This window comes from Piliocolobus tephrosceles, chromosome 1, assembly GCF_002776525.5.
Source record: "Piliocolobus tephrosceles isolate RC106 chromosome 1, ASM277652v3, whole genome shotgun sequence".
In the NCBI taxonomy this organism is placed as follows: domain Eukaryota; kingdom Metazoa; phylum Chordata; class Mammalia; order Primates; family Cercopithecidae; genus Piliocolobus; species Piliocolobus tephrosceles.
In genome coordinates this window covers 137,923,125-137,946,707 of record NC_045434.1, presented here as the reverse complement: position 1 = coordinate 137,946,707, position 23,583 = coordinate 137,923,125, and the positions used below count along the sequence as shown (strand labels likewise).

General features: G+C 33.7%; 1 protein-coding gene across 19 annotated transcripts in view; it reads left to right on the top strand.

Moving 5' to 3' along the window:
* PRKACB (protein kinase cAMP-activated catalytic subunit beta) overlaps positions 1-23,583 on the top strand; it is a 172,457-nt gene that overhangs the window by 132,996 nt on the left and 15,878 nt on the right. For 7 of the 19 annotated variants that reach the window (XM_031936728.1, XM_031936734.1, XM_031936719.1 and 4 more), the window contains 4 exons: positions 1,583-1,709; positions 2,694-2,789; positions 7,295-7,417; positions 9,102-10,048. In XM_031936728.1, the coding sequence (XP_031792588.1) occupies positions 1,583-1,709; positions 2,694-2,789; positions 7,295-7,417; positions 9,102-9,113 (358 nt within the window). In that variant the 3' untranslated portion in view covers positions 9,114-10,048. Of the gene's footprint in view, positions 1-1,582; positions 1,710-2,693; positions 2,790-7,294; positions 7,418-9,101; positions 10,054-18,917; positions 19,083-23,583 lie in introns of those variants that run through there. The other 12 variants (XM_023208702.2, XM_023208714.2, XM_031936717.1 and 9 more) reach the window with 4 other exon arrangements.

Sequence of the window (23,583 nt, the reverse complement as noted above, 5' to 3'; positions counted from 1 at the left end):
GGCAGGTCAATCACTTGAGCTCAGGAGTTCAAAACAACCCTGGGCAACATGGCATACCACCCCACGCACACACACACACACAAATACAAAACATTAGGTGGGTATGGTGGTTTGCAACTGTAGTCCCAGCTACTTGGTAGACTGAGGTGGGAAGATTGCATGAGCCCAGGAGTTTGAGGCTGCAGTGATCATGCTGCAGCACTCCAGCCTGGCAACAGAGCAAGAGAAAAAAGAATTTTATTATAAATCTATGTAATGTATGTATTCTTCCAATTAAACACCAGCATATGGAAATTAATATTTTATAAGTAAAAAGTAATAATATTAATGACATTTTATGTTTACAGGTGCATGGAGAAGATAAGAGGGGACCTCCCAGGTCAAATGTTTCCCAGTTTAAGCATAAATGTTGCAGTGACCAAAATGATTATTTTAATCTCTGCTTACAGTGTTCTCCTCATTCCTTGTCATTTGTCATACAGTATAGATTGACAGTGTTGGGATGAAGCAGAAACTGGAAGGGTATTATAGAATTTTGCTCCCCAAAAGCATTTTTCTTTACATATGCATTCATTCAACAAATATTTACTGAGCACTTGGGAAATGCAGTGACAAGCAAAAAAGGCAGCACATATAATCTTTTGTTGGAATTTGTATTTCTGTTACTACCAGATGAAATTCATACCAACCATCTTGAGGGAAATTCTATTCATAGTTAAGGTTGTTCACTGAGGAAACAAATCTGAAAGGCATTGCAATTTATCAGGCAGATTAGTAGAATTCAAGCAATGCGTTAGAAGATAAATTAGAAACTCAGAAAATTGGTATATCCTTTTGGATTTTTCATACTGTGACATCAAAATTACACTGATCTATTATCTAATATATACATTAAAGAACTGTACATATTTACACTAACATAGAGATTATTCTTATGTCTGTCTATGTAAACAAGCGTAGTAGAAGATTTGGAAATCCTAATGCCAAGATCGTTTCTATGGTTTCTGAATGGGATTATGAGTATTCATCCTTCTTCATCAATATTTTATGATATTTTTCCATAATGAGCATATGTCATTTTTGTAACAGGAACTATTACAAAATGGGTAAAATGGCATTAATCTGCAGATAAATGCAGCTAAAGAACTTCTATATAGGGAAATTCTATGAACACTTGAAATTTGTGAGAAAAGTAAATGGAGCCTATTAACTATAGCAGTGGCCCCGATAGACACTTCAATTGGCACATTTGCTTTCCAGTCATTCTCAAGATCAGACATAATTAGAAAGACATCAATATATTCAAATACGGGCTATAATGATTCACAGTGAGATAACTATTTTAGGTTTATATTTTTCCTCAACGTGTGCTTCCCCATAAATTTATCAGAGTGTTATTTGAACACAATATAGAGATTTAATAAATATTTTAAAGGTAACATACATTCTTTACATACATTTTTTTAAGAATACTTTATGTTCCCAAAGTACCTCTACTTCATATTAGTTTTTATGTATAATCTACTAATTAGAATGTATTAACTCATTTTTACAGAAAATCAATGTTTTTATTTCTTTGCAGTGAACCCCATGCACGGTTCTATGCAGCTCAGATAGTGCTAACATTCGAGTACCTCCATTCACTAGACCTCATCTACAGAGATCTAAAACCTGAAAATCTCTTAATTGACCATCAAGGCTATATCCAGGTATGACTTTAACACATTATGTATAATGTATTTGAGAAAATACTAGGAAGACATTGTATGTATGTAACCCCAACCTGGATTTTTTGAAGAAGAAGACAATTATTCCTAATAGTTTAAGTAGAGCTCAGAGTTTTGCTGCTATTACAGAGAAGCAAAAATCCTTTTATGAAAGGAACCTGTTTATATCTCCCTTAATCTATAGCTGTGAACTGAGTATAGCCTCTTGCATAAGGAGATATTAATAGCTAAATCTGTGAGCAGTTATTACTGCCAGGCATATTCCAACTGTTTTACATGTATTATTTCTTCAATCCTGATAAACCTATGAAGTGGAAATACCACTGTTATCTTTATTTTAAGATTAACAAAACTAAGGCATGGCAAGGTCATTTAGCCGGTAAATGGTAGTCAGAATTTGAACCTAGGCAGTCTGATCCCAGAGTCCATGCCCTTTATGACTACAGTGTAACTGCCAAAGGATCCCTGACTACCAATACTGAACTCGTAGCAACATTTTCTTTTCACTTCTACTACTAATAAAGTGGGAGCATTTCTTTTTACACAATTATCAATAGATTCTCCCATTGACATTTTTACACTTCTGATAGTGCAATTAATGGCAGAGGACATATTGGGGTAAGGCAGACATTTAGCATTGTTTCATTTTTATTAATGCTATTTATTTTTACCTTTTATTTTCACTTTTTTATTCCTTGGGTCTAGGATCTTATAATAATGACCGAAAAGGGTTTTGTTGTTATTAATTTGTTGCTTTTCTTTGTGTTGAGGAAGGATTTCCAACTTGGAGTGTTTAAACCTTCATTCACTAACTATTCATTAATGAATTTTAATTACATGGACTTAATTTTTTTTTCCGTTTCTTTCATAGTTTCGATTTGAATTTTAAACTTTCAATTTAGGTTCAATAAATACATTTATTGTGAGGTAATACATTTTCACTAGTATTCTTTTTTTCTTTTATAGGTCACAGACTTTGGGTTTGCCAAAAGAGTTAAAGGCAGAACTTGGACATTATGTGGAACTCCAGAGTATTTGGCTCCAGAAATAATTCTCAGCAAGGTATATTCATAATATCAATATGTAAGAGGTAGAAATATGAGTCATACATCCCTATGGACTTTTGTAAAAACGGTTTATTGATCTAATTTTACATTTTTAATTTGATCTGAGTTATGAATTTAAATCTATTTGTGCATGATTACTAAAGAATTACTATTTAGCATCTACCACTAATCCTAAACCTCTGTCAATTTTAACTCTGGGTCTTAGAGAAATAATATGAATAAATATGACCTCTAGATCCATGTTTTGCAACCAAAAACATAGTCTTTTCTTAATTATTCCTGGTAACAGGAAGGTAGAGAAGACTTGCTCTGGATTATACCAAGAGGTAAATCTAGAGATGATATGGACTAGTTGTCCATTCTTTCTTTTTCAAATTTACCAGTTAAATAAAAGGAATGTGTGAGAAGTGTTTTTAAATTTTAAAAGGACGATTAACAGCAATTGAATAGTTTTAGTTGTATTGAAGGCAGCTCTACTTTTCTAAATAGTGAAATGTGGTGAGAGAAACTGTACCTATATCTAAAAGAATGATTAACTTTTCCTCTGCCATCTCTTGGTGGAGACATCTAGAAAGGAGAACCTAACAATAACCAGGCACAAATAGGAGAGAGGAAAAGGAAGGGAATAAGACACATGCTTCAGTGGTTCCCAAATGGGATCATTGAAATATGGTTAACCTATAGAAGGGTTAAAATAAAAGATTTCTTTCAAGTTTTTTCTCATTATCTTTCATAATTTAAATAATGTATGACTTCTTGATATTTTATTATCTAAATATCATTGCAGTTAACACATTTCTTTAAATACAGTTAACAAATAATGTGACAACAAAATGAGCACTAAAGCTTTTACAAATGTGTATATATTGTAAAAGTAATACTCATTATACAAAATTTAGAAAATACAGAAAAACATAAAGAAACAACCAAAAAAAACCTATATGTAATCCCACCAACCTGGAGGCAGCCTTTTTAAAAACATTCGTGTATATATATATATATATGTACATTTTAGCTTTTATTTTAGGTTTGGAGTTACATGTGAAGGTTTGTTACATAGGTAAACTCATGTCATGGGGGTTTGTTGTACAGATTATTTCATCACTCAGGAATTAAGCCCAATACCCATAGTTATCTTTCTTATCCTCTCCCTCCTCCCTACCTCCACTCTCAAGTAGAATCCAACATCTGTTTTTTCCTTCTTTGTCTTCATAAATTCTCATCATTTAGCTCCCACTTATAAGTGAAAACGTGGTATTTAGTTTTCTGTTCTTGCATTAGTTTGCTCAGGATGATAGCCTCCAGCTCCATCCATGTTCATGCAAAAGACATGATCTCATTCCTTTTTATAGCTTTACAATATTCCATAGTGTGTATATACCACATTTTCTTTAGTCTTCAATTGATGGACATGTAGGTTGATTCCATGTCTTTGCTATTGTGAATAGTGCCACAATGAATAAACAAATGCATGTGTCTTTATGATGGAATGATTTATAATCCTCTGGGTATATACCCAGTAGTGGGATTGCTGGGTTGAATGGTAGTTCTGCTTTTAACTCTTTGAGGAATCTCCCTACCGCTTTCCACAATGGTTGAACTAATTTACACTCCTACCGACAGTGTCTAAGGGTTCACTTTTCTCTGCAACCTTGCCAGCATCTGTTATTTTTTTACTATTTATTTATTTATTTATTTTGAAGATGGAGTCTCGCTCTGTCGCCCAGGCTATAGTGCAGTGGCATGATCTCGGCTCACTGCAACCTCTGCCTCCTGAGTTCAAGCGATTCTCCTGCCTCAGGCTCCCAAGTAGGTGGGACTACAGGCATGCACCACCACATCCAGCTAATTTTTGTATTTTTTGGTAGACACGGGGTTTCACCATATTGGCCAGGCTGGTCTTTGAACTCCCGACCTCAAGTGATCCACCCTACTCAGCCTCCCATAGTGCTGGGATTACAGGCGTGAGCCACTGCGCCCTACCATTTTTTGACTTTTTAATAATAGCCATTCTGACTGGTATGGAATGGTATCTCATTATGGTTTTGACTTGCTTGCATTTCTCTAATGATCAGTGATATTGAGCATTTTTTCATATCCTTGTTGGCCACATGTATGTCTTCTTTTGGAAAGTGTCAGTTCATGTCCTTTGGCCACCTTTTCATGGGGTTGTTTGTTTCTTGTAAATTTGTTTAAGATCCTCATAGATGCTGGATATTAGACCTTTGGCAGGTGCATAGTTTGCAAATATTTTCTCCCATTCTGTAGGTTCTCTGTTTACCATTGATAGTTTCTTTTGCTGTGCAGAATCTCTTCAGTTTAATTAGATCCCACTTGACAGTGTTTGCTGTTGTTGGAATTGCTTTTGGTGTCTTTGTCATGAAACCTTTGTCCATTCCTATGTCCAGAATGGCATTGCCTAGGTTATCTTCCAAGGTTTTTATACTTTGGGGTTTTGCATTTAAGTCTTTAATCAATCTTGAGCTGATTATTGTATATGGTATAAGAAAGGGGTCTATCTTCAGTCTTCTGCATATGGCTAGCCACTTATCCCAGCACCATTTATTGAATAGGGAATCTTTTCCCCATTGCTTGGTTTTGTCAGCTTTGTCAAAGATCAGGTGGTCATAGGTGTGTGGCCTTATTTCTGGGTTGTCATTGTTGAAATCATAGTAAATGTATATAGTCTTGTCTCTGACTTTTTTCACTTTTGTTATAACAAGCACACAAACATCATTCTAATGGCTTGTTTGCAAATGTACCATAGAGTATTTAGCCACTTTTCTATTGTTGAGTGTTCAGGTTTTATTTTTGGTTTTTGTTTTTTATTATTATAAATAACTATGATAAACATCCTTATACATAAAGCTTTTTCTGTATTTTACATTATTTCCTTAGCATATATTCCCAGAAGTAAAATTACTGGGCCAAGGAGTAGGAACATTTTTAAGGCTTTTGATACATATTGCCAAATTGCTTTCCAAAGTTATTATGCCATTTTACGCTTCTACCATTAGTGTATTATAGTGCCTATTTCATAACACTGTCACTGGGTATACTGATTTTTAAAATATTTACTAATTTGATAGGTAATAAATTGTATCTCATTGTTTTAATTCTCCTGTTTTTGATTTATTTTTCAAATGGTTAATAGCCATTTGGTATTTCTTTGTGTGTCTGTAATTATTAGTTCATTTCTTTTGCCCATTTGTCTACTGTAATTTAACATTTTTCTTATTGATGTGTTTTGATTTCTATACCTTGGGTATTAACTTGTGTCTGACACATTTACTATAAACATTAGCACACAATTTAAACTTATAAATCAAAAAGTTAAAGCGAGTTAATACCTATTTCTATTAGAAAACAAAGTGCTATTCCTGTTATACCACTCCTTCCCTTAAAAAGATATATACAGTATCAGGAAAGAAAAAAGAGATAAAGAAAATCTCTATAGCATTATAGTATTATATTTTTGCTAGAATTTTGAAAACTAAGTAGTTTGTAAAGCTAAAATTTTGACAAAAGGGTGGAATGTGGAGAGTCGTGATGGTAGAGGGTACCTCTGGGGGCGGAACAATAGATCTGGGTAGAATTCAGCTTATTTCTCTTCATAACCAGGTTGTTGGGGTTGGTAAAAAAAATCTCTTGTGCCAGTTGATACTGATCATAGTTAATAAACTATGTTAGCCTGTTATTCTTATTTATTTTCTTATAAATACTTCCAGATTTTAATTTTAGTAAGCTTAATATGAAAAAAAAACACAAACATAACCTGAGATTTTTACATTTGGTTTGCAAAGCACTTTTTATACACATTACTCCCTTTCATTTGATACAGTCCTCACAAAACGTACCTTTTAGAGATAGGAAGCAAAACAGTAGATAGCAGAAGTAAAGTATACTTAAAATTTACATTAATTGAATTCTACATTAAACTTTTTGCTTTCACAAAATCCTATGAAGCAGATGGGATTATCCCTAGCACATTCACCCTCCTAACTCCAAAAATATAGAGTATTTTGAAGTCAACTTCACTATTTACTATGTAGTCCAGTTTCCATTATTTTCTTGGAAAACTTTCAATCTTTCTAGGCATTCTGTGGAAAATCTGATTCATAAGATTATGGACCTATTCATAAGATAATGGGCCTTAAGAAGTAATGTAGTCTAACTGCCTTCCTGTTATTGAGCAAGAACTAACTTATACCAGTGAAATAAAGAAAATTTCATTGTCTATAATATTCTTAATCATTTTAGGAAGAAGATTTAATAATCTTTCCTAATATCCAATTTCAATATCTGGAAATCCTCTCCTTTGTTTAATTTAAATCTGACCTGATACATTTGGTTCATTTTTAAATTCTGTCCTGAATAGCTGCTCAGCAATTGCTTTAAAAAAATTTTTATATGCTTCCAGATCATTTTGAAATTATCTTTGATTTCATTCTCTTCTGAGTAACTTAAATAACAGTTGACATTGGTGTTGGTTTATCTCAGGGCTACAATAAGGCAGTGGATTGGTGGGCATTAGGAGTGCTAATCTATGAAATGGCAGCTGGCTATCCCCCATTCTTTGCAGACCAACCAATTCAGATTTATGAAAAGATTGTTTCTGGAAAGGTAAGTAAAATATTTTATTATTCCTCTCTTATTACTGTACATGAATTTTAAGCTTCATGGATTGAAACTATATTGTGTCATAATTATTATTCTACATTGGGAAAAATATAGAAAAATCTACAGTTGCAGCTCTTAATAGCATAAGAAACGAATCATTTCAGTTTCTTAAGAATAAAAGGACAGTTTTATAAAGAAATTAACAAAACAGTAAAGCAATGTCTGTATTTAGTATTTTTATCACAAAGAACAGGATCATAGCCATAATTCTCAATATTCCTTCAAATAAATAAAAATAGTTTGTTATTTCATATGTCTATCTTCATGGAGAAAAGTTTTGGGGGCTGTTTTATATGCCCTTCCATTTTCAGGAGAGGCTTCTTGTTTTAATTATGTCCAATACTATAAAATTGGAAGTAAAAGTAAATACAAAATGAATAAGCCTTTTTAAGATGGAAATTTATACAACTGACTTTAACAGAATTGTTCATATAGATTGTGATTATAATTGTCATTGGTTTTTAGCAAACATGGAAATAACATTAATTTTTCTTGAACATGAGTAGACTTACTATGTTGTAGTATTTTACATTTTGTAAATTTCTTTCTAAACCTTCCTTCTTTTGCACTTATAACCTCTAATTTTGCTTTCAAGAGTATTTTGTTTAGGGTCAATCATTTGCGCTTGCCTTAACTGAGACCTCAGTTCTTTTTTAAAAAAGACCATATTCAATTCAATAGAAATGAGCTTGAATTTTCTATCATGCAGCAAAAGAATAGGCTTTTAAACATTCCCAGAAGGAGACCTTCTATACATTAATGACAAAATATATGGAAAGGGGTATTTTGCTTATTTTCCCTTCTTTCTATTTCTACATGTCGTACTACTTTGTCTTTTCTTTCCCACATAGTCCCGTTTAGAATATGATCAGGAAATAGAGCATCAATCTTGATACCACATTAGCCTGAGATGTTATATAGTTGAGGTTTTTTTGTTTTATTTTTTATTTCTTTGTTTTGTATTTTGTGACCTTCTTAGGCAGAGATAAGCCTAATCAATCTGAAGAATCTGGAAGAGATAGAGGGAAAGTCTTTATTTCTTTGTATCTCAGCCATATTCAAGCTCTACATTTAGTGTGAAAGCTTACCCTTGACATCTATCAACTTACAGTTTCCATTGTTAACTATTCTCAAGGTATCCTGAATGTCGATAATGTGGTAATTTATCTTTTTTGCCAACACTCAAATTTAAATCATAGATGCTGCACAGCTGGGCTGTAGGAACAAGACACTTGCCAATAGAATTAGTCTATCCAATCACCTAGAATATACATTTCAGCACAGTATTGTTCCCTGTCTCAGAATACATATGCAGTCTGCCTGGATCACAAGATTTTCCCTTGTATTTTGCCACGTTTTATGTAGAAAGTTTTATGTATTACCAGTATTCACAAATTAGGCGACTGACTAAAGAATTTATACCCCAATTATGTCAAAGGTAAAAAAATAAATACCTCTTACAGATAAATAAACCAAGCTAGATGTTGAACACTGTGTACTGATAAAGGCAATACAGAAAAGCAGAATGCAGTACTTATTTAAACAAGTATTAATATCACTGCTGTTCTCGTTATATTTGTAGATCTCTGGCTTCAGATTTCTTATCTTTGTAATTGTTTTCCCCCAGCAGAACTTTTGATATGAACAAAACAAAACTTTGAGGAAAATTAACAGATAAGGCAGTGATTTATTTTTGAAGAATTTGAGAAGTGTAGACTCTCAAGAGGACTAAAGGTCATATGAAGAATGATGAGAGAACCAAAATACATTAAAATCACAAATGAAAGAAGAATATTTTACTAATATAAAAACTAGGAATGTAAATATAATAATTGTTTCAAATAATTTAATTGACAGTAATTATAAAGTTCTTGAATCTTTAGTATATTGCTTTTATTTATGCTTAACTTCATATAAGAAATGCAGTTTTCTAACAAGGATACTGTCATAACTAAATTTACATTTATTAAGAAAAGCTGCTTTAGTTAAAATTAATGTATCTTCATCTTTATGCATTGGCCTCAATTTGCCAATCATTCTCTATTAGTTAAAATTTATATTCAGCTGTTCATGAATATATATTCATTTTATATCAAACTTTAAAATTTTGTATCTAATAATCAGCATATATTCTAAAATCATAACAGTCTAAATCGTAGGCACCTTATAAGAATAACAACATAAAACTTTATTATATCACAATATTCTGTTTTCCCCATCATTTATTTAGAAATGTGACAGGATATTTGGTGTACTTCTGTTTTTTAGCTAAAAGTACCAGATTATCTTTCCCCATATGGGACATAAAATTATCCCTATCTCTTACTCCCTTTACTCATCTAAAGTAGAAGTCATGAAAGTGGAATTTTTGCCATTAAAAGGTGCTGTATTATGTGAAGTTAGATTGTATTAACCATTTCCCAATAAATCATCTATTTCAACACTCAGATTCAAACTAGAATGTGTCTCTATTCCCATTGCAAAAATATTATTGTCTCTCTGGTTAGTAGCTAAAAGCCAAATTGGAAACTAACTAGTTTTTTAAATTTTGCAAATTATTAAAAATCTAATTTGGTCTTGTATTTGTGGATCCTCATATTTATATTTGCATTTGAACTTTTAATGGTTTTAATGATATATCATTTAAGAATGTGGTTTTCATTCAGAATTGTTTTTGTTGATTTTAGAAGCATATTATTTTATGCAACCACATCTCATATTGATTATATCCTCCATTCTGAAGTCATGTTATAAAGATTATAGGTATCAATGACCTATCAAAGTTAAAGTTAAATTTATTGATTAAGTGATAAATTCACTGAAGTACATATATATGAACATTAGATTGTAAAATACTTTCTCTATTACAATATTTTAACTCAAGCTGGTAATTTTAAATGCACACAAAGATGATCAATCAACTTGTTAGATTCTCTCCTACACATATTTTGCCTTTAAAAAAACAGAGGAGGTGGTATTTAAATGTCAAATTATTCATGCAATGTTAGGGTTTGAGTCTACAAATTCATAGTTGAAAGAAAAGACTTATGATTCTTGCATTAACTATGCCTCATCCTAGCAATACATATGCCGAGTTTCTGTATGTAGTCTTTAAATTTCATGCCTCATTGTCATGTACTCCATGACAAGAATCAGTTATGGTCTCTATAGCACCTCTGTCTGGCTGGATTACCCATGTAAATATAGAAAGTTTATATTGCAGTCAAAAATTATACTTGCATGTAAGGTACTCAAGTAACAGCTACTATGGAAACCATAACTTTAGAGCCCTTGGCTTATGTAATTAAAAAAAATTCTTAGCTTCAACATATCTAATATAAATATTGTTCCACGCTTAATGAGTAACACTATATAAGGAGATATTATGCAAAATATAGAAGCATAAACATAAGCATATACTGAATGATCAAAGAATTGGTTAATTTTTCCTGAAGGGAAATTCAATATTTACATGAAGAGTAATTGATTATCAGCCCAATTGCTATTCCTTTCTGTCTCAGGGGTCCCTAAGACTATCTCCAGGTTTGGTGATTCACCAGGAGGACTCAACAAGATTCAGCATACAGTGGTACTTGAGGCTAAGATTTATTTCAACAAAAGGGTACAAAGTGAAGATAGCAAAAGTCCAGAAAACACCAGGCACAAGCTTTCAAGAGTCCTCTCCCAGGGCGGTCACAAGAGGTGCACATAATTCCTTCAGCAACAAACTCTGACAAGCATGAAATTTTATCTACCAGCAATACTCATTTAAATACTCAATGCCCAAGGTTTTCATTGGGGGTTGGTCACATATGCACCCTCTGCCTAGCACATGCCAAAATCCCAGGCTCCCAGAACAAAAGTAGATGTTCAGAATAAACTATGTTGTTTGTACCAACAGTCTAGGCACAGTGAGCCACTCTAATCCTTTAGGGAAAGTTTCATATTGGTATAAGGGCACTGGTACTATTCAAATTGCCAGACATCTCCCAAGGGCCAAACTTGTAAGCGGTTCTTTCTAAGGGTAGCAGTCTCAGGCCTGCTATGTTAACTGTTTTCTACACACATTCTGTTTCCTAAATAACATACACATATGCAGATATTCCACTATGCTTTTTCTAAGATACTATTGTTAATGCTTTTGGGGAAATTACAATATCATTTACTACTTTGCTATGGCCATAGTTAAAGAGACTTAGAAGTACTCAGAAATCATTTTCATAAAACACAAAAGCAGTTTTACTCTTTTCGTAAAACCCAGGGCCAGTTTTAAACGCTTCACTGTGGTTATTTAAAATTCTTATTAATACCTTCTTTGGTGACAGCTCTTTTGGTCCTATGAGCAAATAATCGCAAAACTGGCTTCTTATGTGAGAGCAGGGGGAGGGAGAATGGGGTAGATCATAATCCTCTGCAACCTTGTAGACTCATATCTACCACTGTTTCTGCATAGGTAAGGGAACAGAGTAGAGAGCCCACAGATGGAGTACCAATATTTATAAATATTTTTAATGTCTTAGCTCTTTCTTTTCACATGTAGAATCCAGGCTGATTAAAGATGCCCAGGTCTTATGAGATAGTGTGGAACTCGGCACCATATCTATAACATGCCTAGTATATGAAAAGCTATTATGCCTGTTGAAAAATTGTCTAGTGTATATGTTCATTTTTGATCAATCAATTCTTTACTGGGATTGCAAATATTTTGAGAACTTACTGTGCCTAATTTAGAAATAATTTGTTAAAATTCATCTCAACATGCTCATAGCCAGTAGTTAATAGATTATTGCTTCTTGGCTGTGTACAAACTCTTTTGAGTCATGTAAGCCTATAATAAATTTTATCCCAGTTCATAAAAGATAATGTTACTAGTTAAATGATCCTTTCTCCTGCCAATAACTGCAGAATAGCACTAATATTTTTCCCTTCTTTCAAAGAACAACTTTGTAATTTCTATGATTAAACTTAGTGTAAACCAATTTGATTTGGCCTCATTTTATTTCTTTTTCTTATTATTATTTTTATTTTTTTACTTTTTTGAAATGGAATTTTGCTCTGTTGCCCAGGCTGAACTGTAGTGGCAAAGTCTTGGCCCCTGCAGCCTCTGCCTCCCATGTTCAAGTGATTCTCCTGCCTCAGCCTCCTGAGTAGCTGGGACTACAGGCATGTGCCACCACACCCGGCTAATTTTTGTGTTTTTAGTAGGGACAGGGTTTCACTATGTTGGCCAGGCTGGTTTTGAAATCCTGACCTCAAGTGATCCACCTGTCTTGGCCTCTCAAATTACTGGGATTACAGGCATGAGCCATAGCACCCTGTCAGCCTTATTTTATTTCTAAAAGAAAAAAAAAGTGAGTAAACCAGATAGTGATTTTAAATCACTCAGTATGGATACCATGAACAACATGAATGGATTTACTTTTTGGTTGTAACTTCCTCTTGAACTTTTAGAAAATAATAGTTATTCCTAAAACTCAAATGTGCAAGACTTTATAATCAGTGCTGAAAGCAGAAAAAATATTCTGTTGAGTTTGCTCAATTCAGAGTGAGTTTTATAGTTCGTTTAACGTATTATATAATGTAATGTGATGGTAGTTTAGGATATCAGCCATATTGACAATGGTGTCTTTATATAACAAAGTTATAGTAAGACATTTTCTCCCTCACTTTTTCAAACTTAGGACCTTAAGAAAAGATGAAAGTGTTTGTTCTATAAATTAACAGGTGGAGCCTGAGACAAGAAGAAAGGAGGAACTTCCTATACTTTCCCCGTGACTTTTCTAGCACAGACTGTCCTTGGCATGTCTGTAAAAATAATGATAGATATGGCTGTCTTCCAAGTTCTTTCTTTAATTCAAAAATTCAGTTTCAGATCATTAAAATAGTATTCTAATGGGAAGGCTTAAAAAATGAAAACTGTGTTGAATTAATGTCTGCAAAATACTAGGCATAATACAAGGCAGTTTCATGTAAGTTACATAATTTCTTTTCATACCTGCCAGATGAGATATACTCTCATTGTTTTATAAATGAGGAAACTGAGACTCAGAAAGTTAAGAGTTTTCCCTAGATTGCAGAGCATGTATGTAGTGGAGTTGGGATTGGAACCCAGGAATTATTTCTACTAAAGAAATAGCTTGGTAGAATTTTTAGATGGCAAAGATGTTCACTTTTATTTCGTTTAACTCTCTAGTCCTGTATGTAGGTAAATTAAAACTCAGAATTACCCGAAGACAAAAGGTAGTTTGTGGCAAAGCAAGAAATAGAAGAATCTAGTTCAGTGATTCATTTGTTATTCCTTCACTTGACTTTAGTGACTTTGTATCACTAATCATTCCCTCTCAATCTTCTTGGCTTGATCCTCTTCTCTTCTTTCTCTGCACTTCCTCAATGGGTAGTTTCATCCAGTCTCATGACTTAAATGCTCAGAACAATTCTCAAACTCAGTTTTCCAGTCCATACATGTTTCCCAAATTCCGTACTCTTGTATCTAGTTTCTAACTTGAAATCTTCACTTGGATATCTAATAGATACCTCAAATTCAACCTGTCTAAAACTGACAAGTTTTTGTCCTCTTTCCTACACTCCACCCACCCCCCTTCACAAAGCCTTCCCCATCTAAACTGATGGCAACTCCATCCTTTCAGTTAGTCAGGCCAAGACACATTGGAGTCCTCACTTCATATCTAATGCACAGGGAAACCGATTTTACTTTGTCTTTAGAATTTACAGAATTCAACCACTTCTTACCACATCCACTGCTGTTGCTCTTAAGTGAGTCGCTAGAGTGGTTCCTTAAAAATGTTAAATCATATCCTATTATTCTTTTCAAAACCTTGCAAGGATTCCCCATTTTCTTCAGAGTAAAAGTCAAACGCCTTACAATGCAAAGTTTTATGAAGAAGATAGGATAACATTGTTAAAGGATCCCTCGGTTGCTAAGTTTTAATTGTCTTCCTCACTAGAATGTAAACTCCATGAAGGCAGAAATCTTCATTTTATTTTGTTTACTTATATAATCCAAGCACAAATTCCGAGATATATTAGTAAGCACATAGTACTTGCTTAGTACAAGCATAACATATAGTAGAGGTTCAATGAATATTTGTCAAATTTCAATTCATGCATTCATTAAATATTTATGAAGCTCATAGTATGTGCCAGACCAGTTCTACATGCTGGATACAGCAAGTCAGTTGTGGTCTCTGCCTTCATGAAGCTTTCATGAAATGTACTCTATCTTTCGTGTCTTTCATGAGAGTTACTGACTCAAGAGGTCTTCTGTGGATTCAAAACATTTTTTTTAAGTATCACAAGTGATTTTGATAAACACCATGTGTTGAGAGCTTGTTTTGTGTGTCTGTACCTCAGTGGGGAATTAGATTTATTCTCCAGAAAATTTAATTAGAAAAATCAGAAGTAATATAGTCTCTAATGGTTGGAAAATATTCCTAAACAATAAATAATATTGAAGAAAACACCTTGGGAGGTATACATATTACAAACAGCTATTTTATGTTATACAAACACTTCTTCCATGTTAAATGATGCCAGTTTCCCATAACCTTATCTCTCAGACCTAATGGCTAAATGATTTTAGACTGTCTTTCTCTTTTCAACATCTGGCTCTTTACATTTACTTTCACATTATTTGCCCTATCTTGGACTGGCAAAAAGCTCATAGGTATATGATAGGAAGATTAAGTTATTTTCCCAATAATTCCACTAACTGAGTTGGTAGTCTCACTGGAGCTCAGATTCCTTATCTTTAAAATGAGAGTTTAGACTCAAACTAAGCACCCTCTAGCTCCAATATTAGAAGATTCTGATTTCACTTTCTATAGTAGTTATAATTGATAATAATGATAAAATTAATATCCTTTTGATATAGTTTTAAAGGAAAAATTAGATAGTCACTCTTCCCATCATAGAAATCTTTAGTGTCTCGAGGTTGATGTATTACAAATAAAAGTTGTGCATTTAAAACAATTTTGTTGAAGTTATTTTCTGTTTTTCACTAATTCCAGTTTGATAAATCAACATGGCTCTTTGGAAAGTTCAGTCAACAAGGAAATTACATTTCAGGTTAAATTTCAGAACAATCATGGGAAAAAATACTTTCACAATGATTTTCATTATTTCTCCCCCAAAATACTTTAAATATGTGACAGATTCCCATTATTAACATGGACTACTATGAGAGTGTGGGCTACCTGTGAGAATCTCTGGAGAAGAGGGTGTGATATGGAGGTGAGGAGGCTATATCTATAATTTGAAAAGGTTCCCAAATCATTCTGATATCTGCGGTCATGACCTCCCATCACTCCCCATTTGAGAATCACTGTTCTGAAGATTAAAGACACACACACACACACACACACACACACACACACACACACAGAGTCAAGACCATCACTTTATTTGCATTCTAAAATAAAGAACTACATTATTTAGATGCTTTTATTTTTCATGCATTCCATTGCATATTACCTGAATTCCAAAGATAATTTATATGTAGTATATTACTGTCTGCCATTTGAACATAATGAACCATTTGTAGTATATTACTGTCTGCCATTTGAACATAATGAACCATAATGGTTCATTATGTTCAAATGGTACATTACCATTGAACAGTTCACACAAATTTAATCCTAAACAAATATAGATGTACTTCAAATAAATTATTTCTTTGGAATCTAAATAAAGTTTAGATTTACCACTGGAAAAATCTGAGCTAACATACCCACTGGAAAAATGTCATGTTATTTTTAAAGTAGACAGTGTGCCTTTTGAATACCCCTTATTCTCTAGTTCTTACTTCATCTAGGTAAATGAGGAAATGTGCAGCAAAATATTTTTAAGATGAAAATTTCAGTCTTTTAGAAGGTTCCTGATAATGACTATATTTAAGTTATTGAATCATGGAAGGAGACTAGATAATTAAAAATATATACCCTGCAGTCAGTGTACCCAGTTTGGAATTACACCTTTACTATTTATTAGCTCTGTAATCTTAGGCAAAATAATTTCTGTAGGTCTCAATTGCTTCACCCCTACCTATAACATTTGGATAATAATCATACCTATGTTTGGGATTTTATGAGCCAGTACACAAAGTGTTTAGCATAACGCCTAGCTTCTAGTAAACCATTGTGTCAAGAATAAAACTAGAGAAGGTAGCAGTTCACATACCTTACTGTTTTAGAACATAAAACTGCTCATAATCTAGGATAATAAAGGGCCTTGCAAAAATGAGATTTTGAGTTGCTAATTTGTATGAGTTGAGCTCAAATCCTGGTCATTTATTAACTATTAACCCTTTAAATAGTCTTTGGTTGCTTGATACAATGTTAGTTTTCCTCTGGTATGATAATGATTTCAATTTACTGTATTGTTATTATTTACTTTTAAAATGCTATGATCTTTTACTAGCATAGAAAATAAAACCTCTGCATAAAGTAGTGAACAGAGTTGAGAATAGTGCTTTTCAAGCTTTTATGTACATATGAATCCCGTGGTGATAAAAGCTCAGATTTTCAGGACCAATGCCCCCATCATTTGAGCATTTTTATCCTTTTGCCTCCCAGTTTATTCTGATGTGCATGGGTCCTAGGACCAGATTTTGAGAGAATTTACTTATAGAATAGCACAAAAGTGGCAGTCAAAAGCTATGGTTTTGAATTTAACTTTACTGTAAAACCTATCTTTGCATGCTGATGATTTAACTTCTACTTTAAGAACATGAGAATGTTTGTCAAGTATGTTGAGCTTTTAGAAAGTCAGAATATAAATTAAGGAGTCTATATATTTGAAGACAGTGTAATAAAGAGCAAAATTCATGAAGATACAAATCATGACTAGATTTCTAGTCCCAATTGTGCCACTTTATGGCCTGATGACTGGGGAAGCTATACCCAGTAACATTGCTGAATCTTAGTTTCTCCATCTTTAAAATGGAGTTAATACCATGTTCACTGAATTTGTCCTATCCAACTAGAATGTAAGTTCCATGAAATCAGAGACTTGCCTGGTTTTGCTCACTGCTATATATCCAGCACCTAGAATAGTGCCTGGTGTATAGTAGGTACTCAATAAATAATTGTAAAATGGATGAACTACAGTATTTGAAATAGTCTAATAAATAATGAGAATAAAAATGGCATAGTACCTTCCCTCAGAAGCTCAGAGCCTGGGGGAGACAGAAATATGCACAAATACTACAGAATAGTTGAATAAGTAAATGTATTATAAAGAGCAACTGAGGTAATGTAATGATGCACTATGTAAATTATGAAGTGGTAGCACTTGTAGTGGTAGCACTTTGTAGAGAAACAAAATAAAGAATGCAGAGAGTTCGGGAATAGGTCTCTTAACCCTTTAAAGTGCTTTCTACAAAAGTGCTATGATCAATTTGTAGCTGAGGCTGTAATAATCCAGATATGTATACACATACATGTGTGCATACATATGTGTGTATGACAGGGAAAAGGGTGGTTTGGAAGGGATTGAACACAAGTTGGAAAGGATAGTGGGGAGGTGGTAGTGATGACAAAAAAGAATAAGGAGGCATAGATGCAGCTATTCTCTCATCCTTTGGTGGTACCCATTTTAATTTTTTTAGTACCCATATCAATGAAACAGTAAGAACCAGAAGTTAGGTTGGTATAGAAGAGAAGAATGTGTTTAAACAAAACAAAATGAAAAATAGACTTTGGTTTCCTATAAATGTTACTTTAACCTTATTGATTGCCAAAAATCTTCACTTATTTGGGGGTTTCCAGTTGTTTTTTAGGCTAGAGGCCAGTCTAGTAATTGTAAAGTCTTCACAAGTTAGTAGGTAGAAAAATGCTTTTAAACCAGTCTAAATCATTTTTAAACTGTTGCATAATAGGAGAATTATTTTTAAAAGCCAACCTCTGATAAATGAAAAATTTTTCCTATGCTGTGAAAGGCAGTGTGGGTTTTTACAACCATTTTTAGACTTCCTTTTTGATAGATCTCTTTTCAAAATGTACATACTGATTTCCTTCATATGGTGGTTCTTCTATTTATATTACAAAGTTAAATTTGTATATTTTTGAGACACAGATTTGTAATGTACAATCCAAAGAGATTGCTCTTAAAGATAGGTGAACCTTCTGATATTTTGCAAAAGTTCTGTAGGTATGCACATTTTTCTGGAGACTACTCCATGTTCTTAAAGACATCATGACCAAAGCAAGGCCCTAAGAGAACAGGTTTAGTTCATTCACCCAAATAATTCTCTCCTTTATGACTACTGTGGGGACTGTAACGTGTAGTTAAAAGTATGTGAAGGTCATCGCTCCATATTTTTGTTTATATAATGCCTTGCTGCCTTAAAAAAAAGACTTTATGAAATCAAAACAGAAATATCATGTGTCTTAGAATGTGTGTTTTACCAAATGGTGTGTTTGTGTAGGTCCGATTCCCATCCCACTTCAGTTCAGATCTCAAGGACCTTCTACGGAACCTGCTGCAGGTGGATTTGACCAAGAGATATGGAAATCTAAAGAATGGTGTCAGCGATATAAAAACTCACAAGTGGTTTGCCACGACAGATTGGATTGCTATTTACCAGAGGAAGGTGAGACTTTCTTTTTTAATTTAAAAGCTTTTTTAAAGTTGGTGTTTAAATTATATGTGGTGGAGATATTTTCAACTTAACACATAGTTTTAATTTTTTTACCTTTTGAATTAATCTTGTGCAGGATCTAAAGTATTTTACAGCCCATAACTTAAAAATGAGTTTCCCCCTAGAATTTTTTTTTTTTTTTTTTTTTTTTTTTGAGGTGGAGTCTCACTCTGTAGTCCACGCTGGAGTGCAGTGGCACAATCTCGGCTCACTGCAACCTCCGCCTCCTGGGTTCAAGTGATTCTCCTGCTTCAGCCTCTCGAGTAGCTGGGACTATGGGTGCATGCCATCACACCTGGCTAATTTTTTTATATTTTTAGTAGAGACAGGGTTTCACTATGTTGGCCAGGCTGGTCTTGAACTCCTGACCTCAAGTGATCTGCCTGCCTCGGCCTCCCAACGAGCTGGGATTACAGGCATAAGCCACCACGCCTGGCCCTACCTAGCTTTAAAAGAAAGCATATATGCTATTTTGACCATCAACCTGAAATGTTTCCTTTGTTAAATTTTTCCTATCTATGCCTGTTACACTTCACAAAACTGTGGAAATTATATATTAGACAATGTCCTAAGGGTTTTCAAAACTGGTGTGAAGCCACATTAGGAAGATATATAAATAAATGTAGTTGCCCATCCAGAATTGGCATGTGCCAGATATATAACAACATTTAATTGCTAGTTTCATCCCTTTTTAGTCTTCATTTTGACCTCCCTGTGGCATTTATCAGGATTACACATTTTCTTATCTAGTGTTTCCCAAACAGACCATGCTTTTTTACACTTGTGCCTGTGTAAATTTTTTTTTCTTTTACTCAGAATGACTTTTCCCATTTGTGCATCTGCCATACTCTTATTTATCTTTTAAGATTTAGCTTAAATATCACCTCTGATATTTTTCTCTGATGGGTATTCTTTATTAATGTCTTACATGGTCACTGTTGTTTTAAAACATTTTGTTGAGAACAGGTACCATATCTTACTTTTTTTTCATATGCTATCATCTGGAAAGAGCTTTATGCTTGGTATATGCTCACTAAATATTTGCTCACTGACTTAAATGAGCATTGGTCTCCCTTTAGGGATGCAACTTTCTTTTATCCATTTGAAAGCTAATTTGAATATAATTCATACAAATAGGGGTTTTAATTCATGCTTTTTTGGAAGGTCAAAACAAATTATCCAAAGTTACTACTTTTTTCCTTTTAACAATTATTTATTCACATAAGATTTTTTCCAAATAGTTATCAGGTCCCTGCTTGTGTGTTAGGTATTCTGCAAGGTGCTGAGAATACAATGATGAGTAAAACCAACCTTTATTCCTGCCCATGTGAAGCTTAATCCTTCCAGGGGACAGGGAGATTAGTCAGATGGTCATATAAATAAATGTAGAGGTACTATACTTTGAGAAATGTGTAAATTCAGAATAACTTTGCACCTGAGTTTTTTGAGATTTGTTTTGTTTGGTCTTTTGTTTGATTCTTTGCTTGCTAAAGGGATTCTTAGTGTTACAAATTCAGGCAACTTGAAGACTTGAATATAAGTATAGATCAAGTTAATCGCTGACATTATTATACCACCATAATAAAATAGAGAACAAACCCCAGCTAAACAGTAGCATATTTAAAAGAAAGTAGTATTGTTTTTTGTTTTGTTTTGCTACACAAGTTGCCAGTATAACAGTTGTGGTAACAGTAATATATTAATTGATAGTAGTTATTTCACTGTTGTAATAATTTGAGACATTTAAGAAAAGATTTTGCTGCACTGAATTACCTTTTTTCTTCTTAAATAATTAAAGATAATTTGCATGAATAAAGTGTTTTCATTTTGAATTATTTAATTTTTTTCTTCTTTTTTCATAAAACCAAAACTTCTAATAATGTCATATTTAATAATGCTGTGCAACTAGATGATTGAGTTTCCTTAAGGAGAGAAAAAATTAATGCTCTAATTAAGTATTAACAGCACAGTTTTTCTAATTTATATATTTTACAAACAATTACAGTAACAAGCTAGGTGCCCTGGCTCACACCTGAAATCCTAACACTTTGGGAGGCCAAGGTGGGTGAATTGCTTGAGTCTCACTCAAGAGTTTGAGACCAGCCTGGGCAACATGGCAAAACCCCGTCTCCACAAAAAATACAAAAAGTAGCTGGGTGTGATGGCTCATCCCTGTAGTCCCAGCTACTTGGGAGACTGAGGCAGGAGGATTGCTTGAGCCTGGGAGATTGGGGCTACAGTGAGCTGTGATTATGCCACTGTACTCCAGCCTGGGCGACAGAACAAGACCCTGTCTCAAATAAATAAATGAAGAAATAAATAAAGATTACAAAAACAAAGCAATTAAAGAATTTTAAAATGCTGCAAAAAGAAAATATAGCCAGACCAAAACAATGTGAATGCAATACAGCCTATCTCACAAGAGGGATCCAGAAACTCTCTGTTCAAAGTTCATGAATCATGGAATCATGGCTGTTAGCATTATTATCGCAAATAGATGTGTTATATAGTCAATAACAAGATTCATAGCACTTTAAAATAGATTTAGATCTCATAAAAGCTGTTTTTTTATATATTTTTTCTAAATTTGCTAGCATCAATGCAATACTGTATAATTAATAAAAGCAACTCCCTATAACTTCTGCTTTCAGTCTTCAAAATAATCCTGTGAAATAAGTGATACCATTTCCCCATTTTACTGATGTGGAAATCGGCTCAGAGAGGTTAATTAATTTAAACATAATCATGCAGCTGCTAAGTAATACCTGTATTTGATCCCAGGTTCTTCAGATTCTCAATTCCAGGTCACATTATCCCTTTGAAGTCCTTTTGGTATGATTCTTAAAATCAAACTCCAAACCACTAAACAATAAATTGTTTCACAAGATTTTCATGAATTTTACATGTATCATCTTCTTAACTTTTATGCTTTGAGCATTTTGGGAGTAGGAAGACTGTCTCAGAAGGCAGCAAAAAAGAGAAGGAACTGTGGGGTTAGGTAGACGTTGATCTGAATCCCTGATCAACCAATCATTAGCAGTAGGATCATGAACAAATAATTTAACCTCTCTAAAGCATCAGTTTTATCACCCTTAAAATTTGAATTTGGATAGAGAATACAAAAGGAATAGTAGTTTGGTGAGAAAGATTAGATAGATTGGCCCAGGCTCCATTTTCCTTTCTGGTTGAGATATGTTTCATGTACTTATAACCAGGTAATTTATTAAGCAAATGAATTTGAAATTACCGTAATTCCACTATCCAAATAGAACCTAGTATTTGGCATATGTCTTTTTACTTTTTTTTTCCTATGCTCTTCATCACTGCAGTCCGGTCCTATGAGCTCAGTAGCCAATTAAGATCTACCTCCTCCAACCCTGCACTTTACCCTTTACTTCAGTCTCTTATATCACAGTTGCTACATACTACATAATTACATCTGAGTGACTTACTGCCGTATTTTACAATCGTTTTAAAACAGGCCAGGTGCAGTGGCTCACACCTGTAATCTCATCAGTTTAGGAAGCCACAGTGGGAGGATCACTTGAGCCAGGAGTTCAAGACCAGGTGGGCAACATAGTGAGACGTCATCTCTTCAGAAAATAAAAAAGAATTAGCCAGGTGTGGTGGCACACACTTGGTCCCAGCTACTCTGGAGGCTGAGGCAGGAGGATCACTTAAGCCCAAGAGGTCAAGGCTGCAGTGAGCCATGATCATGCCACTGCACTCCAGCCTGGGCTACAGAGCTGAGACCCTGTCTCTAAAAGAAGAAAAAAAATCCTACTTCACAATAAGTGTGTCTATTGAACTTGTATTTTCTTTCAGTGCTTTCTGAACTCTAACTTATTTTTTGTTCTTGTATAATAATTAACCAGTTTTCCCCTCCATATTTATTGAATAATTCTTATTTGGCCTCTTATCTGAAATTCTACCTTTACTAATATTAAATTAATATATACATCTGTCTATTTCTGAACTTTTTTATTTTTATTGATGCATACTATTTTTATATATTCATGATGTACATGTTATATTTTAATAGATGCATAGTATGTGTGGTGACCAAAGCTGGGTATTAGCATATCCAGTACCTTGATCGTTTATTATTTCTTTTTGTTGGGAACATTTCAAATTTTCTGTTCCAGTTACTTTGAAATATACAATATATTGTTGTGAAATATACAATATAACCACCCTGCTGTGCTATCAAATGCTAGAACTTATTCCTTCTGTCTAACTGTATGTTTGTTCTCAGTACCTTAGTTCCCTTCATCCCTTCCCCCAACACACATCCTTCCCAGCCTCTGGTAGCTGTCTTTCTATACTTTGCCTCTAAGAGATCAACTTTTTTAGGTTCCACATATAAGTAAGAACATGTGATATTGTCTTTCCATGCCTGGCTGATTTCACTTTACAGAATGATCTGTTTCCATCCATGTTGCTACAAATGACA